Raw genomic sequence first — 25105 nt, 5'->3', positions numbered from 1 at the left:
TTTATTAAATCTGTGGCTTTAACAAACTAGTTATGATTATTTATAATGGATGCTAAAAGAAGAACCATGTGTTCACGTGGGTTTATTCCACTTTCATCTATCCTAAATAAGATGGGGACTACCAAAAATCAGGTGAATATGTTTAAGATGCTTAGACAGCTTTGGAACATGGATGTTGTATTTATGGAAAATACAGCTGAAAACCTGTTATTACCCTGACCTTGTGACTTAGAATGAAGTGTTTAAAACTGCATGTCCAGCCTTAGGAATGGCCTTCCACTAGTGCCCAAACAGTCCCTATAAAATAAACTAAAGAGGCAATTTGGCCAGAATGTGAAGTTCTGAAATTTTTAGGGCACTCAGTGGAAGAGGTCTAAGAGGATGGATGCCTAAAAGCACAGACACATTCAGAATGATCCCAGTCCCACCCCTCCTGCTCAAAGCACAGCCAGCCCAGGGGTCACATTGGAAGGATCAGGACTTTGTCCAGTCAGGTCTCCAAAATGACCAAGCACAGAAAGTGCACTAACTCCCAGTACCTGTTCCAGTACTTAAACACCCTCATGATGAAGATCCTGTTGACTTTTCTGCAAATTTTATGTCCATATTAGCAGCACATTCATTTTCATGGAAGACAGCTAGAGGCAGCCTGCTCTGCTCCTACACTTTCCACTCTAATATAGGTTTAACATTAGGGGCTGATGATGTGGGTACATTACAAATATAAGGCAGGGATATGATAAAAAGAACATCCAAAAATATAATAAAAAAATACTTTTATGCTGAAAATTTATATTGCTTAACTTGGCCATGCAAACCCCAAAATCAAACATGTCCACAAACAGAATTTCTAATATTTTTCTTAGAAGTGTTCAGATGAAACAGCAAACACCAATTAACAAAACTCCACTGCAGGAGCGTCCGAAGTGGTGTCACAAATATCCTCCATGCTCTGGTGACAGCAGGCAGCCGCAGCCCCACTCACCCTCTTGCCGGTGCCCCTGCCCACGGGGGGATGTGCCTCGGCAGCCTGTCGGATGGTGCACACCATCAGCTCGATCAGAGCGCTCTCCTGCCGGTCTGACATTGCTGTGGGGACAACAGAGACAACAGGCATCACTGGGGGCAAGGCAGCACCACGGGGACAGTGTGGGACAGCAGGGGAGCACACAGCACCAGGGGAGCACAGAGCACACAACGCCACACACAAGGCACACTGGCACATTCATCGAGGCTTTCCCGCCGCCTCTTTGATTTGCCATTCGCATCCCTGCAAAATGGACACGGCAGAAGTGAAAGCAGCCCACAGAAATGTAGGCTGGAGAAAAGGATCAATGAAGGGGAATATAAGGAAGATCTACAAAATAAGGGAGTCATAGAGGGGAAACAGAGGCAGACAATTCTCTGTCAATTCCTCATAAATTCTCTGCTCTTTGGCAAGTGCTTTGGCTCACATTTGGAGGATCAAATACCACTAGGCTATGCAGAACCAATTTCCTAACAAAATTACCCTATAAATATCCCCACTGCAGCAGGTGCACACCAACAGGCCAGCCTTTGAAGCATGGACAGGATGAGCACACCTTGCCAGAAACATTGATTTTTCAAACACCTAAGCCCTGTGAAGGCCCCTGAAGCAGGAGAATCCTGAGGAATTAAAAAGGATCCTGAATGACACTCATTAACCTTAAGACACTTTGCCCCCAGTCTCCCTGGCTACTTTGTGCTCCCAGGTCTATTATCAGCAAAAGGAAATCTGAAACTAATGGCGAAAGAATCCCCTTCATTTTTTCTCTTGAGCATTCACATTACCTGGAAAAACCCCATATCAACTAGCATCACCTGAAGTGCTTGTTTATTCAAAATTGTATTAGCTATTTAATTTATTGAAATTGTTATTTAAACATTCACACAAAATCAAGCTAAGACTTGAGTAAACTCCCTTTAATATTAGGGAACCACAGTGCAGCACACTTCATTAAAAAAAAACCTCCAGAGAACAAATAAAAAGAAAAATAGAGTACAAATTGCTGCTTTAGAAGGAAAGTACATTAAAAACAGATTAACCCAAAATCTTCAAATATGCTTTCCAAACAAACCACAACATAAAAAGACGTTTCACTGTGGGTGGCAGAGTTATTTAAGGAATAATTAGCAATACTGTGCAATATCAAGGAAGGAAAGGTTAAGCCAATACCTTCTTCTCCTTGGACTGGCTCCTCCAAGAGCAATTCTGTCATACATTCCCAGTCTTTCAGCAGTTCTTGAGAGCTCTCCCACAAGCTGTCCACCAAATAGGCTGCATGTTCATGCAACTAGAAAATCCAAAGCAATCATCAGTACAGCTCTTGGTATAAGCACCAGTTCTTCAACTTTCATAATCATGTGGACACAGATATGTGTCCTGGGCACATATCTTATGTTAGTTGGAAAGAACATTCAGTTTGAAACTAATTCAGGAAGGTTTTCTCCCAAGTGAATGACAACAGTGCAATGGGGTTATATTTTAACAGAAACAAAATAAAACCAAACTGAGCTTCTTTTCCACAAAGCTGCTTGTTTGGGAAAAATCTTTCCCAGAGTTTTGACCCAGAAGCTGTAAACTTACCTTCCCTCACTTTCTCACTGCATTACAAAAAGGAGAGATGGTAAGGCATAAGAGTTGTAATGTACTTGTTTTGAACAAGCAATTGGTTTTCATACATGCTGCTATGTGCTCAAAAAAAAGGGAGCAAAAATCCTGGTGATTTCACAGGCTATAGATTTAACACTAACTTCAACTGCAAAAAATGTTTTCATGTGAATTAACACAACTGTTGTAAAGTGAGAAAAATAACCCATAGGCTTCTGCTGTTTTCTAAACTTAACTTTAACTACTACCAACAAGTAACAAGCACAACACACAGCTTGTGCTTGCCAGGGACTGACTCCTTAGCTGGAAAACATTCCTGAGTGCAGAGAAGGAGGTGTCAGTACATTCTCCTGCTCTGTTTCTGACAGCTTTGGGCAAAATGTCCCAGAGTTACTGCTGCTGGGCAAGGCTCACTCCCTTGAATACACCCCAGGCTGCAGCTTTAACCCATCCCACCCACATGCAAACTCCCAATTCTCCAGCTCTTTACTAAAATCGGAGTCAGGATATTCTACTTGGCTCCTAACAACTCTCTCAAAAGCAATAGCAAAACCTGGCCCTGAGAGAGAAGTGGCCCTCAGGGAGCAGCATGGGAGGAATGTTGCTGATCTTGGCTTTGGGAGTGGAGCAGAGTCTCTTTTCTCCTCAGGAGGACCAAAAAGGTCAGTGCTCAGTAACTCAAATCACACTCACATCTAAGGGGTAGACACTGTAAAACACAATGAACTTTACAATCTAAGTTTTAAAAAAGCTGGAACTAAAAATCTATTCAGGTGGCAGACAGAAGGACCACACAGGTCCATACAGATTAATTTGTAGGTTAATGAGGTGTTTCTAAAAAACAAGAACACTGTACCAAAATTTTGTCCTTCTTTCTCAGCAACTCTGAGTATTTCTTTTCATTCTCAGTCAAATCTCTTGTTCAAGGCTTCATAACAATTAAAATAACCAATTGTAATATCTATACTTTTGCTTTTTACCCAAAATATACTACACTCCCTTCTCTAGAGAAACATTTCTGTCATTCCTTTCTTTCAATCTGCTTATTTATCAAATCAAATTAATAATTTTGAACCTTTCCCCCTCTATCTTAAGAACATCCTGTACCTGACAGTATCTTCTGAAATTTTCCTCCCTCCACCACCATTCTCCATCTCTATTACTGTTACTTCATGTACCACACAATTTCCCATAGATGCTGTCTCTATAAATCATGGGCACAATCCCATCCTGGGTGTGTTTATCAAACACTTCATGTCACCACATCTATGCTTGTTTTCCTCATCCTCCAATGTTTCCAAGATGCATCTGCATAAAGCCCTGGAAGACCTCATCTCATCTCACAGCTGACTCTGCTCTAAGGAGAATCCTGAGGAATTATATGAGCTAAGGACCCTCAGGTCCTTCCCACTGAGTTCATCTATGATTCTAATCAGAATTGGAGATATTATGTAATTTTTGTCCTGTCCTGATTCAAATTGTTTTACTCCACAAAGAATAACTCCAGAGGTATTCTCCTTGCATGGTTATGTAAGCAAAGACCCGTTTCCATTTGTGTGCAGCAATGCACCCTGGCAGCCACCACAGCATCAGCAATGCAGCGTGAGTACAGTGGGGACATGCAGGAGTTAAACCATGAAGATCTTCAAATCAATTTCCTTAATGGAAAAGGAAATGGAGGGGCAGGGAAAAGGGCTTATGGTATTTCTGAAAATATAAAATAAAAGGGAAAAGAAAGACAATTTATTACTGTGTGTTGATAAATCACTACTTAAGTTCCAGGTTTTATTAAACATTTAAAGGTTAAAAATGACTTTTTTACCTCACTTTCAAGAAAGAAAAGAACCAACATTCTAATAAGGTTTCCATTTGGGCTATTTCGCCCCCTCCTCTTTGCTAGAGCCTCTTCAGCTTGGGGATCATGTCTGCTGAACAGCCTGAAAATAAGCAGAAGGAGCTCATGGCTATCACAACAATTCTCATTTCTGCGAGAATATGATGAACATTCATTCTTGATATAGTAAATTTGTTCATAAAACAGTGCAAGTATCTCAAGCTATTTCTTTCAATGGAAAGAGGCCACAACCTCTGCCTGTCTGAAGAGATGAATTTGTCTTCAGTGTTTCAGTTCACAAGGCTGGAAGAATTTCACAAAGGAAAAAGTTCTCCAAAACCTATTTACATTGAAGGTTATGCACAGCTTCAAGTATTTGCATCACTTGTACAGTTATGCATTTATAACTTATCCAGTCTTGCAGTGGAGGCAGCACCAGTGCACTGAGAGCTGGGGTTGTATCACTTTGGCTGGGACATGGTACAAACAAACCTGACATCCATCAAACAGCCAACCTCAGGTACCAGGAGCAGCATCAAAGATAAAACCAGCTCCTACCCATTATTTTGGGTTTTACACGTAATTGACACACACTGCACTGGGTTCCCTGATGCATGGCCCATCCCAAACTCCTTTCAATGCTCAAATTTTCCAAGAGACCTCAGATGTGGCAGTATTACTGTTACAGCAATGACTGTTTTACTTTGAGAAGTCTGAAAGCTGTTCCTGGCTTTTATGTGAAATCACAAAGCAGATTAACATGTGAAACACAGAATTCTGATTTCACTGCTGTAATTCACTGAAGAGAAGGATAAGTTACACACAAATGTTGTATTTTAGTTAAAAACATTACCTCATCCCCCCTGCTTATCTTAACAGATAAGCAATGAGTACCTGTGCAGGTGCTGAGATACCTTACAACCTGCACCTCAGGGATGAGCCAGTGATCCTTTATATCCTCTGTACTATCTGCTTTCCTCGGCTAAGCGCAGAGACCATGTCTGATGATTATCACAGAGAAAGTGCTAGTGAAATGTATTAAATTAGGTGAGATAAATCACACCTCAAATGCCTGAAATAGATTCTATCTTATTTAACTGGAGATTTTGTTTGCAGAAACCAAGACAAAATTACTTAAGAATGGGACAATCTTGTCTCCATGCTGTTAGCTTTGAGGCACATTTACAGAACACAGCATAGTACCTTGCAAAAGAAATCAAAACTAAGTTTTGTCTTTTTCCTAAGTGCACTGTGGTGCAGGTATGTCCTTATTTACCTTGAGGCATTTTTCAAAAGTATTCAGTCACATGTTGATTAACAAAGGAATTTTAGTGTGTATTTTTAATGAGAACCTAACCCTTTCCAGTAACTAGTACAAAGTCTTGCTGTTAATGGAAATCTGCACATATATTTCTTGAAACAGGTAGTGCTTGATCACAAAGCTGGAATTCCAAAAATGCACCAATGAAAGTTTGCAATTAAAATGTGGAGCTGTAAATGCTTAATAAACCATAGAAAATTAGAGCACTGGCAAAGAAAAACAGGTGTCTTTGTGTATTTTTTCCTACCTGTATCTTGGCATGAAAAAATTAGCTAACATGGGTTCTAATATAAATCCTCTATACATGTAATAAAAAAACTCTAATGTCACAACTCATGAGGGGGAAAAAGTCAAATTCCTGCTGAAGGATTTTTAACTGCAAATAAAAAGAAGAGATTAACTCCTATGATGTGGCAATGCCCTGGTCACAGTTACTGAGGTGGTGTGACTCACATCCCTGGAAAAGCTGGGTCATGTCCTCTGGCATAGTGAAGACATGAAAGAAGTAATCATAATGCAATATATTTTCAGGGGAAGACAGTGAGCTTAGAAACAAATTTTGTAGTTATTGCTACATAAAAATCTCTCAAGTTCACAACAGAGAAATAAACTGTCTTAAAACTTGCTAGAAATTATGACTGTTGACATATCAGGTAGATCACCCCAGACTACAAGCCCAATATATGCATCTTATCACACCAGGAATTCAGCAAGTGTTGCAGGACTTAAACCAACTTCAGAAGTTTGTGCAGCCTTTATATCTTTAACCCTCAAGGAGTTGGGAAATGTTATCTGAATTGCAGAGCAATAAAAATGTACATTCAATTTCTTCAAGTCCTCAGATCTTGTTTAAACAAGATAATAAAGTCTCTGGTTTAAATGAAATACCCGATTTGCTAAATTGAGATTTTTCACTCCATTGCTTCTTTGCTTTTTGATGTTACCTCTCTAGGAAGCATTCACAAACTTGGTCTTATTCCAGGGCAACTGATGACTTACTTTTTGTGGAGGAACTCCCCAGCTGCTACTGCCACAGGCCGGTGTGCTGAGTACACCAGGTGATAAACATTCTCACAGTCTTCATTGGACAGAGCCTCCTCACTCCCACTGAAAGAGTCACAACAACACCTCAGCTACAGCAGAGGCTTCATATCTCCATCCCCTCACCTCCCACAGCTCACTTGGGACAGCTACAAGGTTGGTTCACTTCCCACAAAATCCTACATGGTTGAACAAGGACTTCAAGGATCTTTGGTTCAACTTGAAAATACAGAGGTATTTAAAGGGTCTGTAAGACTGGAAGTTTCTCTGATTTCCTTCTCCCAGTTGTATCAATACAGAGATAAAATAATATTATTAAAATATCAGCATGACTGCACACAACCCTCCCCTGCTTATTCCTTAGACCATCAAACAAACTTCAATGCACATACTGCAAGATGCCAAACACTCATCAAACAGCATAAACTAAAAACCTGGAATCACAGAATCCTTTAGGTTGGGAAAGACCTCCATGCTCATTGAGTCCAACCATTAACCTGGGCCCTCTGTGTTCACCACTAATCCATGTCCCCACTTTTGAACACTTCCCTGGGCAGCCTGTCCCAGAATGTTAGCAAAAATGGTATAAAAATAACAGCACTGTCACAATCAGGATGTTACCTCCATCCTTGTTTAATTTGCATCCATTAGAACCATTTAAGTATCAGGACTGTAAATCATTTGGCTTCAGACTAGACATAATTTTAATTGGTCATTCTCCATCAGGATTGCTCCAGACACCTTTTTGGAGTTCCTACCTGCCAGACTATTGCCCTGTGCTCTTCAAGGTGACCCAGACTCTCCATGTGCTAAATGCATTTAGCATTGCCTGTGCCTTCAATGGGAAACCAAAAAGAAAGCAGGAACAGACCAAAAAAAAGTGTACTGGGTAATTTTTGACCTTAAAACTTACTGTGTTCCCAAAAACTGCTAATAATGCAGGGGAAAGATGTGTTCTACATGTCATTTCAGACCATATTTGTTATATTTACTTTAAAAATACAACAGTAGATGCAAGATTTCATGTCTTGCTAATATTAGAAGGCTAATCTCTTTAAAACAGTGACCATAAATAAAAAACTGAAGTCTAGACTTCTTTACTAAGGAAAGGCTAGTGCAATCTTTTGTTCAAATTTTGCATGTCCAAAAACATTCTTCAAAGTGGAGCCACTGGATATAAAATATGAAGCAAAAATTCTGTACATCTGCTTGTAAACCAGATGTTCTTCAACACAGCTTTTAATAAATATATTATAAAAGCCTAGCATGGCCCCTCCAGGTGCACACTCATGAGGCTGCTGGGGACAGGCTGTTTCCACATCAAGTGGGAGGATGTCTGAGGTGATCTTTACCTCAGGGGAACCACTGCATCCCCACATGGAAAAGCCTGGAAAGTGTCCTACCATGTGACTCTTTTCAGCTGTGTCAGGAAATCATTCAACTCTGCCTACACTGGTCTGTAGGATCCAGGATTGCTGCTGGAGTTACTCTAGCAAGCATAACCCACAGCCACTCATTTTGGGAGGACAGTTGTTCTGCCCTTGGCAAAAGGCAGAAATGCCCCTTGGCATTTTCTACACAATGGATGCACTAATGTGTGGATGCCAAAACATCCAGACATTTTTAAACTTTGCTTCTTATATTTCCATGAAATGAAATAGCTACCTTTAGCTTTACGTCCATATTATATGTTCAGTTCACCTTCATACTAAGTTAAAGTAGCACATTCACTTCAATAGCCAAGCAAAGCACTCAAGTCACTGGAATGTTAGTGGTGTAGGGAATTTTGCAAGGGAGGGCAGGGGCTGGGGCAGCACTCACTGGAGGATGAGCGTGACCAATCGAATGGCTTCCACAGCGACGTCGTACTCCTTGTCCAGCGTCATGGACACAATGCGGTCCTGCAAGGCAACTCCAGGTCAGTCACAGGCACAAACACAGCAAGGCCAGCAGATGGAAAATTCTACAGGTTACAGAAAAACTACTTCTGGGGAGAAAGATATTTCCACTGCACGCTGACAATGAGTGCCCCTCAATATTACCCAACCTTTTAATGCACCCCTTAGCTGTGTGTTGTAACAGCAACAAGTGCTTCAGCAGTCCTTATCCTCGGTGTTTGCCAGAAAGGGAGGGAGGAGACTTGGGAACTACAGCACTGTTCTGGGTTGGATCAATTTAACAGGTCTTTCCTGAAAAGTCACATACTTGAGTTGGACAACAGCAGAAAAACTGCCCCACTTCATTCCCCTGAAACCAAGTAATTTCAGCGGAAGGAATGCTGCATAAATGGAAATACTGTGAAGAAAAATCACAACTGAATTCGTGCATCTGCAGGTTGCCTGTAAAGTTGTGACCTTTTCCCTGTCTACACCTCAAGCTTTGAAGCAGAGCTCAAGAATTACACTACAGAGCTTCTCCAGGAAAGTGGGGAATTCCATGGTTTGATTTTATGTTTTCCCATACTCCTTCTAGTGGAGACAAGCACATCATTCTCCTGTCAAATCTAACAATTTTCTAACTTCTAAGGATCCTGCAGTTATGAGAAGTCTTTTAAGGGTTTCTCTCTCCTTAGGTTCAATTTGATTACTGGCAAAAATAGCTGAGTTTGGTGTATGTTGTCCTTCCTATCTGGGGAGAATTTCCATCCAGCCATAAAAATGCAATATGTCTCAGTGCTCTTTGCTTGACTGAGCAAGTTACTGAACAGAAATCAGGCCATCTGAAAATAAAACTTGATTTTGCTGGTTTAACCTGCTTCAGGAATGAGTAGGTACTCTATGACATTTTGGGATATGAAGAAATAGAAATCAGGGACTGGAAAAGAAATAACAGAAGTGTAAGGCAACAACAGTGAAAGCCACCAGAACAAACCAGAGCAAAATAAAGGTTTTCACCTTCCTTCTCTACTATTCCATGCATTTAAGGGCTGAAGGGGGACATCAACCAACTGTTGTTTATTTTGATACAGAAATTTCAGATCAGTACTTAAAAAATGCATCGTGGCAGTCTCAGTTGTTACTTCCCAACAAAACCAGGTCTGCAGAGACACTTCTTGTCACTGTGACTGAAGGGGCCTCTATCAATCACTATTAAGCTCCTGGAGAATTTGATACATTTCATGTGGATCTAAACATTTTTAAAGACCGTGAGAAGTCCATGAAGAGACTCAAAGAAACAATTTTCCACACAGGGCACTCTGCTATGAACAAGAAAAAAAAATTACTGTCAACTTTTCCTAAGGTCCTGGCCAAGGGACAGCAGTAACAGTACCATGAGAAAGAACAGCCAGAGATTCTGATCTTAAATGTCTCACTAGAATTTCATGTATTCTCTCAGAGTTTATCTTACACCCCAGGGAGGGAATCCTCTCTCCAGTCCACAGAGCAGGAGGTACCCTCTGAATCTGGAGTCCTTTGGGACTTTGAAACCAGCCAATGTGAGAAAGTTTCCTTATCCTAAAAGACTGTTCTCTCAATTTTCCCCAAAAATATCAGGCTTAAAATAAACAGCATGGATGTGTCATTTTCTGCCCTGGGGCCAGCACCTCAGTGTGGTGGCACCTGCCAGCCAGGCCCCAAGAGACTTAAAAGCAAGACCCACATCCCCAGTGCCTCTGAAGGTGTAACTTCAGTGGCTGGGGAAGTTCCAACCCCCATCTGCTCAATCTGCCTTTACAGAGATTCCCTGTGCCATTGTACAGCAGAAGAACAGGGCACAGGCCTGGATTTTTAAGCTGAAATACAATTCTGAGTGTCTCTGAATATCAGTTTTCCATTCTGTGTTAGGCTGTGAACAACGCAGACTGAAGAGCCAATCTCTCCTTGTGCTCCCAGGCTGTGGAGACAGCACAGGGTGAGGGATGAGGGACTCTGGCACTGCCTGCAGAGGAGTTAATTCACAGCTTTTCCATATGGGGTCAGTTAATGCCTGTTTCAGACAGGACTTCTTGATGGAAAACAAAAATCCTCTCTTTGATGGACAAATTTTGTTTTGATGGATGAAGCATATCACCTACTCTTAGAAACATAAATGCTGGAAAGAACAGGCATTTTTCTTTGAAAAAGGGAGAGGATCACATCCTTGTCACAGCTCTCTGGAAGGTGAAATATTAACAGCCCAGCACAAGGCACTCTGGATCAAATTAATTTATTCTTTAAACAGCTAGAAGACCTCTAGAGAGATTTGTCTCAGTTTGAATGGATTGAACTGAACACCAGCTGAACTGTGCAGGTCGATTAAATTCTGATGAAGAAATATAAATAAGCAGCCATGGAACTGAAAATGGCAGTTAGGTCAATTATTTTTCAAAGAGGTGGTGGTAGAGTATGTGGTGGCAAGACATTTAGCTAATGTATCAGAGATTCAAAAAGCATTAATTTGGAACTTTACTCCATCCTGGTGCCAAAGGCCACATCCCTGACAGCACAGCTGTAAATCTAAATGCAGGCATTTGGGCCATGCCAGCTTTTTGTTCTCTGGATGTGGCAGAAACTGAAAGTGATTAATCATTATGTTAAACAAATCTGTTCTCTAGGCTCACAGAGACTTTGAGCACACCTTTTCCTCTGTTTTAGTTCATCACAATAGAGATTTCTGTAGTAAAACCAGCTTTTATGGGACAGAAGAAAGATGAATTCCTAACAAGGCTCCCTTCCCACTGAACCTCTTTGACAGAAATGAAAATTCCTTGTGCCATCCCAAGGCAAGCAGCAATGCATAGGCTAGCCTAGCTTCCTTTAAGAGAATTGTCTGTGCTGTGAAAAGCAGGATGTATTTAGAGGTTTCATGTCCCTGTAGTTTTCTGGAGTACATTACAGAGTAACTATTGCCCAAAGTATCTCAAATTGTCCTGAAAGTTTTGCAGGGGCATGGAGAGTTCACCCTCAAAGCAGTCTTTTCCTTCACAAATTATGGGATCCTGACAAAGAAGCATCCAGCACATTTTCTAGTAAAGAGAAGTAGATAAAAGCCCATGACAGCTTTAGTGACCAATTTAAAAATAAATGAAATTACAGAAGCAGCAAATATAAACAAATCTAAATCTGCACAGAGGGAACAGGAAAATCAGCAGAGTTAGAGGGTCCATTTTTCTGGTTGTCCTGTGAGGATAAAGCAAAGCAGACCTCTGGAGGCATTAGAGAATAACTTTGAGGTCTGAACCTGTTTACCAGATTCTCTCCTACGAGAGGAAGTTTTGTCTTTACTGCAACAGTGCCAGAAACTGGCTTTATAAAATTAGAAGAATGCAGGTCCTTAGGTGGTCTCTTAAAATAATCAAATTTTATCTCCTCCTTTAGTCAACTATACTTAGTTCATTTCTGGCAGACATTTATTTAATCTGCCCTTTAAGACTGTTATCCTAAATGAAGGACACTATTAATAAAGAGTCTGCTCTATTATTTATATAATTTTCATTTTGGAAAAAAGCCTTCCTTAATATCTAGGCTTATTGCAGGTTAAGCATCTTTATTCTGCATCTCAAGTGAATGTGGAAAAGGCTGATTATCATGTTTTTATAAACAGTTTTCATAAAGGGAGAATCTACAGGGAGAAGTTTAAGTCTTGTGCACAGTATTTATAAATATTTAAATCTCCACTTTTCTAAACAGAATTTTTTATCAGCATTATAATAATGATTTAAGTTAAAATAAACCAGTCAGCTCTGTTTCTTTTCTGAACAAATATTTTCATCGGCATTCTAATAAAGATTTAAATGAGATAAATGAGTTTTTCCTTGGGGGTAGTCTTTCCCACAGCAGTGTGTTCTGCAGAACACAAAAGCCACGGGGAGAGGGAGCAGCTGACATGGTGGCAGTGCCTGAACACTCTCCACAGCAGGCATCCAAACAAGAGCAGGGACAGTGTTTCCACACCCATCTCTCCAGACAGTTCACTTGTACAATAAAGCAGTCAGACCACAAAGTGAAGTAACAGCCACATTCTTATCTAGATATTGCACAAAAAGTTTGTGCTAATAAAAACCCCACGAAATATCCCCCCAGCACTTCTCTCCTGAAGGGCCAATCTGGCTCAAGGGGTTTGGAAGCACAACGTGAACTCCTGTTCTGCAGCAAGGCCAGCTCACTGTGTAGAGGACTGTGATGCACATCCAAGTGACTGTCCCTCCAAACACAAGCACATATTGAGCTAAAAATGCTGTGTAACAAACAATCTTTCATTATGGGCTGCTACTTTCAGCTATATTTTAGACTGTGTTAGTATACATTCTTTAAAATCAATAAATCTAAAATTAAATAATACAGGCAGATTGAATAAGGACAATATATAAGCTATAAATAAAACATACAGACAAATAGTCATCCTGGTTAAGTCTGACAAATCTTCCAAGACAAACCCTGTGAAATGGATTTGGCTTAATTTCAGCATTCAGTAACACAGTTTTAGTGGTGCAGTTACAAGCCTTGTCACAAACTAATGAGTTTATTCTTAATAGATGTGACTCAAAGACCACAACAGGATGATGACACTTTTACCTTCTGTCCTCCTTCCAAAAACTGCATTTCCTCTTACCTTGAATCTATTAGTGAACAGCTCCAGTTTGGGAAACAACTCTCTGTTGGTATACAGACTCTGAAGAGCTTTCAAACACTTCAACCTCACTTCACCTTGCTAAATAAAAAACACTGAGATTAGCTGTCAGAATACTTTAACCAAAGGCACATGAATATTAAAAAACATAATACTGTAGTTTGTTTAATGTACATTTAAAATTTTATGCAAATGACCAAAGCCAATTTGCAATTAAGCTGAAAACCAAAACCCACATGCAGTCACCTACAATGCTGAATTTCTTCCTATTTGCATACAGAAAGAATTAATGTGCCATCACTTACATGTCTGTTAGTGCTTCCCTTTCAAGTGACTCCACAAAAAGATAAAGAATGCAGCAAGTAAATCCAAAATAAGGATGTAGGATTTTCAAGTGGTTGATGCAGGCAGTGTGGCTAGCAAAAAGGTTATAAATACAAATCTACTCAAATATACCCCGTGGAGCTCACTGCAGTGTCAATTTACTTTTATAAAGTGAAGACACGACGGAGTGGAGGAGCAGCAATGTGCCACAGACCCTCAACACACCACACACGAGATGGTTCTTCATAACTGTGAGAATCATCCAGCTCACAGGAGTTTTGAACACCCCAAACATCTTCTAGCAGGGAAATAATTGGGTGGGAATGCTTGTTAGGTTGATTCTTAAGAAACTTATACCAGTGTAAAAGCTGCAAACAGGGATGGACAGGAAGGCCAGCAAGAGACTTAGTAAACTAAGAGTTGAACTTAACTAATTCATTCATTAATTGATTAGGAGGTCAAGCACAAGAGGAACATCTGTTCCAGAGGACCCTGGGGTCATTCTCTCCACAGAAATAGACAATAAGCAAAGTAAGAGGAATGCAAAGAAGGAAATAGCATTTTTTTATGTCAGGAACTGGTTTTAAGAACCATGGCTGTCCAGGTATCTAGAGACAATTACGGTTTCAAAACAGTTCCACACATAAATGAAGTACGTGAAAATTAAGACTCAACAGTCTAATTTAACATTCTTATTTTCAAGAGAGCTTTTTACTGCAATTATATCATAGTTGATACACTTTTAATTTATGCTCCCAGATACACAGGAATAAAAAAGATGCTTAAAAGCAGAGAAAGGCAAAACTTGAAAGCCACATTCAAATGAGAATCTATAAAAAACAAAAATCCCTATAGACAGTTGTTTGAAATCTGGGAGACATGATAAACATACAAAATATAAGGATTTTCCAAGTTAGAGAACTAAACTTCTGTATTCTACCTCTGAAAGACTTCATTGGGGCTACTACAAAGAAGTGTAAGAACTGTTCTTCCCTGTGGTTTAATTTGTATGTCTTCTGAAGTAGAATATGAAACTGCTCAGGAATCTCCTGCACTGCTGTCTCCTTTTTGCAGCAGCAAACTTCCAGAGAAGTTAATAATTTTGGGGTGACTGCTGTTCACGTGAAGTGGAAATAGCTTACGGCTATTGCTTCAGCCTTCATCTATTAAAATATCAATTATAGCAAAAATTATCTCGTGATCAAAGCAAAGCAAAATCAAGAAACTTGGGTACCAGCTGGCAGGTTTTTCAGGCAGTGCCAATGAAAACCACGCTGTTAAGGGATCTTGTGCTTCTGGAGGCTTTGCATTTTCAGTTTGCTCTTACTCCATCTTTTTCCAATTTCTTCCTATTGCATCTCCACCCTCCTTTCTGTGCCTCCCAAAATGTCTCTCTCCATTCCCTCCCCTTTCATTATTTGACACCTGTCCCAGACTCTTCCTCATTCTGCCTACAGTCTGTCTCACTCTGTAGATGGCATATGCACAACACCAATAAAACTTCACCACCTATCAGGTGGACTGGAACATTAAACACATTAGTGATTTAAAGACTCAGAACCCCAGGGCATTTCTGTGGCCTGCAAAAAAAATCTTACAAAGCAGAAGAAGAGCAGTCTGATAGAATTCTGCTGTGCCTGGTCCAAATGGTCTGATTTTTTATCCTAACACTGTAATTCCAAATTTCTCTGCTATGAAAGAACACATTGAATTTAAAAAAGCTGAGGTATAAGTATGTGTTAATGCTGCAGGCAGATGACTAGACCCTGGCCTGAGGTTAAACTAACAGAAGAGGGTGTGAGAAAATACTGCACATGACATGAGAAATTGCTGGATGTGACAGATGAGAGTGTGAGATTCCACAGATGGGAAAAGGGAGTGATGTGAGAAATGGATGGACTTCAAAGACACTAGGAGGGGGCTGAGAGCTGTGAAGTGCAGCCCCACTACATTCTGGAGGTGCTACTTTATGAAAATGTTCTACAAGGTTTAGAATGTGCTCCCAAAAATCCACTGCAATTATTCAAGGAATAATTTATTTCAGTTCCAAGTCCTAGTAAAACTAAGCCCTCCACACACGTTAAATCCTGATCCTCCAACCTGAGCTGACCTCCCCACTGGTTTGCTAACTTGAACAATGATGTCTTCTCCTGGGGCATGGCAACTTGAGAGGCACAGCCATGTCACCCACAAGGGACACAGAGCAGCAGCTCTGTCCCTCCAAGCACTGCCATGGCTGTGTTTCCATGTCCAGCATTCACTGAGACACAGAGCAGTGGCCCTGGGGCAGACAGTGGTCATGGCTCTTGGGAGCAGTAAGCAGGATCTTCCTTCTGACCAAGTTTTGCTCAATGAGATCTAATGTAAAAGTTTGGGGAAAATTTGTAAAGGGAAAGTTTCAGAACTACAGGTTTGGAAAGAAATCCCATGTCTAGAGGATACTCTTAACAAGTGAACTGCTCATCCAAATGAAGGCAAGATGAAGATTCCTGGCAGCTGTAGTTAAAAGAACCAGCAGCAGCAGCAGCTGACTTCTGTTGTTAGTGAAAGCCAATATCTGCATAACTCATGTTGTTCAGAATTCAGCACAAGAGTGACCAAGTCAGATCCTAAATATTAAGATGATGTTTGAAGTTACTCAAAAAAGTAATATTTTTCAAGAATCAGCTGTTAACTATCAGTTATGCAAGTCAGCTAAATGAACTTGTAGACTGACAATTTTTTCCCAGCAGTGCTCCTAGAAAAGGAGAATAGTCTGAATCAGGATGCTGGAACTTGATGAGCATTTCAACAGTACTCTAAGTCTCCTCTGTATTCTTTGGATAGTGATAGCAAGTGAGTTTAGAGCAAAACAAGTGATTCCAGTGGTTTTGGTGAGAGTGGGAGCACAGGCAGTGCTGCTGTACAAAACCCCCAAGGCAGAAGTGCAGAGTCTTCTGTCAGCACCCAGAATGGGCTCCTCTGGCTGCAGGAACTGGGTGGTTGCCATCAGTACTAGGAACTGTACTGAGCCAGAAAAGCACCTCTTTTCCTTCCATCTGGTATTTCAACAATTTTCTGATGAAAAAGCTAAAGAGAACCTTGAAAAGATTCTTCAAGGAAGGGAAAGTGAACTGATGAGCACTCCACTTGTCATGGAACCAGTGGTGTCTATTGAGGACCCAGAGATCTCCTTTTTTCCTGTAACCTTTGGGCAATGTAAATGGAAGACACATGGAAATCCCTTTTCCATTCTGCTTCAGGCACAGAGGCTCTCAGGGATGCCCTGAGGAGACTTCTCTTTCTCTGGTAGTCAACAGAAAAGCCCCATGGCAGGATTTCTGTCAAGATAACTTCATCAGAGACTGACCACATGAAAAGCACATGGACCAAGCAGACTGGGAGTACTGCCTCCCAATTGAAGCCAATACCTGGAAGTCACCTGACTGAAAGATACCAGGTGAGGAAACAGAAAAATCTCTTTGTAAACCAAGGATAATGCTGTGCTGGGCAGCACAGCAGTAGCAGCTGCCTGCAGTGTACTCTGCTGTGTGTGGGAATACACAATACTCACCCTGTCATGTAGTGTCCAACCAACATATTTTAAATAACTATCATTCAGGAAGGCATCACTGTACATTTTCATCCAGACACCAATTTCTTCAATACAGACAGCTCTAATCTCAGCAATAGCATCACTAATACAGAAAAAGAGAAGAACAAGGATTAGCCAGGTTACAGACACACATACTCCTCATTCCCATTGCCATAGTTATAATATTTGCTTTTACTGGTCATGAACCTCACTATGTGAGGCCTGTCACTGTTCTTACTGCCATCTCACTGATTTTCTGTTCCTGTACATCCTTGAACTCACTGATCTAATAATTTCAGTATTTATATATGCTCCTACATTTCCTCTACGAAAAGAAATTCTCACCCTAGTTTGCTTCTTAGTCTGTTACTCCATCTTTAACCTCTCTCTTTTCAAAGAGAATTGTGAACCCAAGCTACAAACCTCCTCTGGGCAATCATTTCTGAAACAGCATCACTGACATTTGCTTTGCAGCCCAGCTGTCTCCAGCTCAAGGTGCAGAACCACTGCAAGGTGGGAGAAGCTATTTGGTTTAGCCAAAGGCACCTGCCAGAGGAGCACAATGGAATTTGCTACACAAAGAGATCTCATTTCGTACCCACCATGAACACCCCTACAACAAAACCCATGAGAATTTTGCACTTCAGAACTGGTTTCTTCCCATTTTCTTGCTTTTATCCTACATTCTGACTGGCAAGTCATGGAAGAAGCAAATGCATGTCTCAGGCAGACCTATCAGCTGCTTAGTGAGGAGGGGTGGCAGGAAACTGGAGAGGTCACCTAAGGAGACCAGGATGGAAGTGCTTTCCATCTGATTGGCACTTTCCTGCCTGCCTGACATGGAGCATGGCATCTTTACTAATAATGAAACAACAGGAAAAGGGATGGGGGCCATCTGTCCCTTCAGTAATTCCATCTCTGGGACATCTGTTACCATGAGAAATCACTTGTGCCACTCCAGCTGGCACTGCCTCACAGTTCCAAATTTCAGCTGTATACAAGAAGAACACAAAGAGTCACTGAACAGAAGAAGGGAATGTCTGGTGCTTTGCAAACACTGGAACTTGCTTGTAATTGAGACCCTTGTTTTGTATTTTTATGAAAAAAAAAATCTTCCTGGAAAAGTACTAAACATCAATTTAATTCTAAACCAGACCAACAGAGCCCCAAAACGAAATTTAATTTATGGTAAAGAAAGAAAAATTCCAAGCGTCAAGCAAGAGAATAATTGCAAAAACGAAAAACTGCACTGTTCTGAAAGGAATCAATTTCACAAAATACAAATAAAATGCACTCACTCTTCTGGTGAAGACACTGCACAGGTTCATAGCCCTAACCCAGTGCAGCAAGCCCCTGGTGACTCCATACTGGAACTATGTACTTCCCTCCTGCAGGCTGTCCCAGCTGATCCAGCGCCTTGGTCCTGCCCCTGACTTTGCAGACCCTGAGCTGGACCCCCAGGTCCCACAGGGACCATGAACCAAGGCCAGCATCACACATGGCCAGGGGGACTTCTCCAGGCAGGTCTCAGTGTTTGAATTCAACTTGTAGGGAGAAAACTGTACTGCTGTAACAGCAGGAAAGCATAAACAGCCTGTATTGCATTTAATGCAGTAACATGAGGGGGACAGCTGTGTGAATGCCACCAAACCTCTGCCATTGTCTCTCTCTGCCTATGAGGAACATTAATTTTAACAACTTTCCAACAGCATCAGTAAACATGGTCTGTCCAACTTCCTGAAGCCTCTGTAACCTCAGAACCAAGGTAAGGGACAATCCACAATGGAGACAAGCTGCATTAGGAGCAAGGCAGGGAATCAGACAAGTTGCTCCTAACCAGGGATTTCTCAAACAGGTTTAAGCAGTGTAAGGATCAATGTGCTAAATATCATACTCAAGGGTTAAAAACTGCATTCCTTATGGGAAGGGCAACCATAATGAAGACAAGTTTTAGTTTAAACTATGACTGTAGTCACACACACATATATATACATATATATGTGTGTGTGTGTGTTTAATTAGATTAGCAATTCTCTTATATGGAATTACTTCTAAACTATTTTAAAAGCAAATTGTAGGTGGACAAATGCAAGACTTACAGAAAAACCTAAAAGACCAGTACATATAAATCAAGAAAAAATGGGGAGCCACATCTGCAGCAACATGAAGTAGTGAGGAAGACATTCTTACTAGGGGATGACAGCCTGAGTCCTCACATCCAAGTAAGTTATTTCACCACCTTATAAATTTACTAACTGTAAAGGATTTTGGAAGGATTTAATGGCAATCCCCAAAAGAACCTAAATGTCAACAACTATTTAATCAAGCAGCACAGCCAGCCAAAAAGCAGTAAAAATCATGTTTTCTCTAAGAGTGTATTCAAGCTTCCCTAGGCAGACAGTGAAAAACTGCTTCTACATTCAAAAGCCTTCTCAGGGATCCCTCAGCACTACAGACACTCACTCCAAGCTGCTAATTAAAACAAAAAAAAAAAAAAAAAAGAAAAGCTATTCAACTTAATAGGAGATTTAATACAATAAGAATTTAACATCTCCAGTATAACTGAAAATGAGACAGAATCAAGGATGTGAGACCAGCAAACAGACTCCAGCTGCCAGAGAAGCAGGGGAACTTGTGAGACACCACTTCCCACTCCACATCACCTTCCAGGCAAATATCACTGATCAGAATCACACCTGTGTTCCTGCAGGAATCATTAACAGAAGCTCCATGCCCATACAATGCTCTATCAAACACAATACAGCCAAAAAAATCTTTGAACCTTTGCTCTTAATGTGGTAATTTCTTGTCATCAAACTATAATTATTTTCTTCTAATTTTTATACAGTTAAATACATTTTAGCTTCTGGTCACTATGAATTGTTTAGCTTTTTGAAAATACCCATTATTTCTGGATGACACAAGAACATACAAATACTAATTATATCTGCACTGGAAGTGTTTTTGGACTAATGAATGCATTATTAATTATCATAATTATAAATTAGTGATGTAAGCTTGTATTACTTGCCAAATTCTTCTAGAAAGAAACAGAACCTGGTCCAGCACAGAGATGAAAACAAATGTGGCATCTACAGATTTTATACATGAAATACATTTAACCCTCTTTTCAGCACAAAATGCAAAGAAAGGTCTACAAGGTGAAAATATTCACAGCACAATTCACAACCTAAGTTCCTACTCTGGGTAAAGAGATCCTCCATCATGCAGCTTCTGAAAGGATTTGACAAAAGGGGCCCAGGTAAGAAATTCTGCATTTCCTTTTGAAAATTTGGCTTGACAAGGCAGGCCCATAAACCTTAGGACAAACCACAGCAGTGTCAGGAAACAGATTTTACCAGTGCCACTTCAGTGTACCTTTCATGCCAAAGCACACACAAGAATTGTGATTAAGGCCAGCAGTATTCAGAACTTGAGCCACAGAGTCTCTGATGGGATATTTGGGAAATATCAGGTGTAGTGCAGTGTGCTCCTCACGGTTGCTGCAGTGGTTGTCAGCTTTGACTAAATCTGCTGTTCACACTAGACTAGCATTATACCTAGAAAACTATTTAGCTATTTTTGCAAATCTTTTTTTTTAAATCTTGATGAGAGAAGTGAGGACTGAAATCTTCCAGTAAATTGGAAGCCAATCTATAGAAAGAAGATGTAATCTCACTGCAACACTTGTCAGAAGAAACATTCTGAATGAAACAGTTTTGGGAGTTTTGCTTAGGTCAAGAACTTGTTATTTAAGTACAAAGGTCACTAAGCATGAATCACTGTGGCTGAGTCTGAATCATATTGAAGGATGGGACTTACTTTCTGGGAATTCTTAAAATAACATTCTTTCAAAATCATCATCACTTGCATGGTCTAACATGGTCTAAGGCCTGTAAAATCACGTGAAGTTTATAAATAACTTGAACTATTTGAGAGAAGGAAGGTTCAAGAAATTAAGAAGTTATGAAAGTAAATAATAGTTCACAATCCTTTACATTTTATCCCCCCTGGGCTTTGTTGTCAGTTAGCAGGGTTTCACACAGACATTTTGCCCCTCTTTTTCTCACCCAGCTGTGAGTGCAGGAGTGTCACTGCGCTCTCTGCTGTGTCCCATTACTCACAGTTTGGTGCATGTTGTAAGAGACTCTTTGGGGCTCCCCAAAAGGTCAGGGACAGCTCGTGCTCACACAGGTGGCTCTGGGGGCAGGGTGGGAACAGGTTCCTCCTGACCCCTCTGAACAGTGGCACAAGGGGTGCCACCACCTGCCTGATTTCAGTCAATTCCCCATGGGTCTAACAGGGCCACCATGGGCCACAGGGCCACCTTTTTCCAGGGCATAAATGGAGTTTATTGATTTGGCCTCTCCTTTCTTGCAGTAACATCAGCAAAATCAGGTCTTTACTAGTGGTGGCAGGAGGCATGAAAAGAAACGTTTTTACAATGCAGGATTTCAAAAGAAAAATCAAAAGCACCACAATGCAGACCACCAAAAGGCTGAGTCTTTTTCCAATCCCACACAAGAGCATGAACTACTAAGAGAATATTTTAAAGCAATGTTTTGTTTGATATAATACACTAAGTTCTGAAGGGATAAAAATGGAAACACACTTAGAATTTAATTTCTTCAGCTTTTTTACCTATGCCATGAAAGCTGCTCTCCTTACAAAATGGTGTGAGTGCTACACTGATCTAGCACACTCATGTACCTACTGGCTCTGCAAACCCATCCTCCTGCTGCCAAGCAGCTCAAGGCTTCCTGACCAGAAACCATGAACTTTTCTTTTCTACCTTTTTCAGGTACTGAGGAGACACTCTCCAACCCCACTGTGCTGCTCACACTCACACATTTTTCAGCATGAGGACCTTCCTGGTTTCTGGTGTGCTTTTCTCCAAATTACAATCATCCCTCTGTCCAACTGAACTATGAGTTCCTCTTCACCTTCTAACCCTCTTCTCATAGACCCTTTTTTCCTGCCATTTTCCTAAAAGGTTCCATAAATTATAAACTTTTAAAGCAGAAATCTGAAAGGTTAATTGCACAGTTTGGTACCCTGGAATTTTATCTTTTGATTTCAGCAAGTCAATTAACATTTAAAGAGCTGGATGCACCAAGGTGATGCAGATGCTCTGAGACATCTTGCGACACACAATGACCCTAAATCTGTCTTACAAGACTACTGCTCTCTGGTAAACCATATTCCAAATTTGCAGTTTACACTCAAGACATACAAAAGGAAATGCAGGCTGGAGGACAACTGCTATCCTATGATACACAGTAATTACTTGATTATTTTTAAGATACGTCATTTCTGTGCTCCCAACATGGACAACTTTTCTCTTCAAAATGCAAAGATTCAAAGCCTATGTCTCCCACAACCTTTTAAATCTGTCTACTGAGTAATTAATAGAGGTTACAATTTGTATATTCTTCCATAACTTCAAGTGTTTTTGACAGTGATCCTGCAGCATCTAGAATATTACATCAGAAGAAAATTAACCCAGAAACTGCCCTTGACTTTCCTTATGACCACACTTTGTTAGCAGAGCCTACTGGAACATGCATTTTCTTACCGGTATCTATGAACAAATATACCCTTAAAAATAGAGTTCATCATATTTTCGATTTCATCTTGGTTTTCTTGTAGCTGTGAAAAACAAAACACAAAATAAATAAAAGATCATTGTTTATTATAATTTGGCATACTACAGCTCCCTACTGGGAAACCTTAGAAGACCTTGGAAGGGCACCTGAGTAAATTCACCACTTCTGCTTTTCCAGCACATGTCTATATTGTGTACATATACATTCAAATATTTACATTATATATGCAATATCTTAATGGAAGAAAATTAACATTCACTACAAACATCAATTTAGTCTCTCAAATTAGTTCTGTGAAGTGATCATAAACTTTTGCTACTGAAAATTAGACAAGTAGAGACAATGTGTGCAGTAATTTCAGCAGCGCTGTGTTCACAGGGAAACACAGAACTGAATGAATGACAGCTGCAGAAACAAAGCTGGTTACAGATTAGTTTTGAAAAAATTAACGTTGTATTTAAAGAAAGGAGTTGAAGACATTCTCAATCTTAAGTAAAAAACTGTCAGTTGCTTGAACTTCAGCACCCACAGTAAGTGGGTTTCGGAAGCAGGAAGATTTCCAGGACTGAAGCACACCTGACATCCAGGCCTTAGCCTGCAGGAAACCAAATCCAATTCCAAATGAAAAGGTGTTATGAGCATGCTTTTATAAATAAGAGCATTTTTTAAAAAATCTTTTCACTTCCTGAGTAATATGAGCATGTTTTGCAAGTACTATGGGAAGCTTACCTTGTGTCAATTAATATGTGAACACAACTTGGAATTAATTACAGTATTCTAATACTGTCAGATCTTGTACTAAACTAAGTATAACTTAATTACACCTAAATGTAGCTTTGTTAATAAGATGACACCAATTTTATCCAATCCATTTTTGGAGCAGCCATCATTCTTCCATCAAGGTACTCATTAAAGTCCAAGCACAGCACCATAATGTGGGAATGTAAATTTGTCCACACTTTCACAGTAGGGAAACCACAACAGAGCCTTGCTGGTGGAGTGCACAAACGCATAAAATAATTAAACCTGTATAATTATGGATGTATATATTTAACAGATAAAAGGGTTTAAAGCCAGAGGCAAAATTGTGATCAGTTGGTTTGACCTCTTGCATGGCATGAGCTCTGAAACACTTTCCCCTAAGGGCTTCTATTTTTCAGCCAAATATTTCTACTGCATCTTCCAGGTATGAGCTGAAGTAGCTTCAGAACTCAGGGAGTGAAGCTTCCCAGTTCACTGAAGTGTAAGGAGGTGCTGTCTCCATTTTGGATGTGGAGAAACCAAGGCATTGAGGGCTCTCGACTAAATTGTCAAAAGGCTGCCAAAGAAACTAATTTTACAGTAAAAGGGATTATGTACCAAGGGAAGAGCTGGGTCCACACCAACTCTGCAAACATGAACCAAGCATATTTAGACACGCCTTTGGGAAAAGCACTATTTGCAGCATCAGCTCAACCCAAATATGCACAGACTAAATGCTTGTTTGAGAATTCATAACCCAAAGGGGACTTTGAGTTCCTAATCACCCCTTAGCTGGATGGCTCCACAGGCTACAGGCAGGGAAACATCCACAGCAACATGGAGGCAGAGACAGCCTAGCACAGGCTGCGCAGTAAAACGGGGATGAGAATGAACCAAAAAGCCTCAGGAGGCTTTCTGAAAAGCTACCAGAGCTCACAGAGAACTCAGTGAATGATTTCTTGGTATAAAACCACACCACAGAAGACAGGTAGGAGAGGATGGACTTTCTGAGCCATGAGAAAGTTGAGACTCTGAAAAAACTATACTTTGAGACCTCTGGGAATGCAAAGTGAAGCAGCATGGTAGAAGCCTGAGCAGCACAAATGAAGGGGCAGCACAGATGGCTTCCTTCCTCTTCTTCTGCACAGAATTTACAGTTCACTATAAACATGGTAAATTATCACCTGGTACAGGTATCCAGGTGCTGGGGCACAGCTGGTTGGAAGCACAATCAGAGATTCAGTAGGTCCATGTGAGATTGCTTTTATCTCTGTGTACTAACATTTAAAGGATATAATTCTCAAATCTATTTTAGATTCAGTGATGAATTTTATCTGAAACTCTAACTGCTGTCTATACTTTCAAGTTGTTTAAATCATGCACTTGAAACTGAGTGCTTAACTTCAAGTATCTTGAGGGAGCATCTGTGTCTTGGGATTCCTGCTCTTATCAATGCAAAAATGATTTAACATTCTCCCTCTTA

The 25105-nt window shown here is 40.4% G+C and overlaps 1 protein-coding gene across 2 annotated transcripts in view; it reads right to left on the bottom strand.

The window, feature by feature from the left end:
* The window catches only part of STAG1 (stromal antigen 1), a 154151-nt gene that overhangs the window by 33722 nt on the left and 95324 nt on the right, over window positions 1-25105 (bottom strand). For both annotated transcript variants that reach the window (XM_030954533.1, XM_030954534.1), the window contains exons 9-16: window positions 22851-22924; window positions 17255-17378; window positions 13360-13458; window positions 8650-8729; window positions 6787-6894; window positions 4455-4569; window positions 2198-2315; window positions 986-1089 (exon numbers count right to left, since the gene is read on the bottom strand). In XM_030954533.1, coding sequence (XP_030810393.1) covers window positions 986-1089; window positions 2198-2315; window positions 4455-4569; window positions 6787-6894; window positions 8650-8729; window positions 13360-13458; window positions 17255-17378; window positions 22851-22924 — 822 coding nt within the window. The remainder of the gene's footprint in view (window positions 1-985; window positions 1090-2197; window positions 2316-4454; window positions 4570-6786; window positions 6895-8649; window positions 8730-13359; window positions 13459-17254; window positions 17379-22850; window positions 22925-25105) is intronic.

Source organism: Camarhynchus parvulus, chromosome 9 (assembly GCF_901933205.1).
Source record: "Camarhynchus parvulus chromosome 9, STF_HiC, whole genome shotgun sequence".
NCBI lineage: Eukaryota > Metazoa > Chordata > Aves > Passeriformes > Thraupidae > Camarhynchus > Camarhynchus parvulus.
Note: the sequence above shows the minus strand (reverse complement) of the source record. Positions and strands in the feature narration are given on the sequence as shown.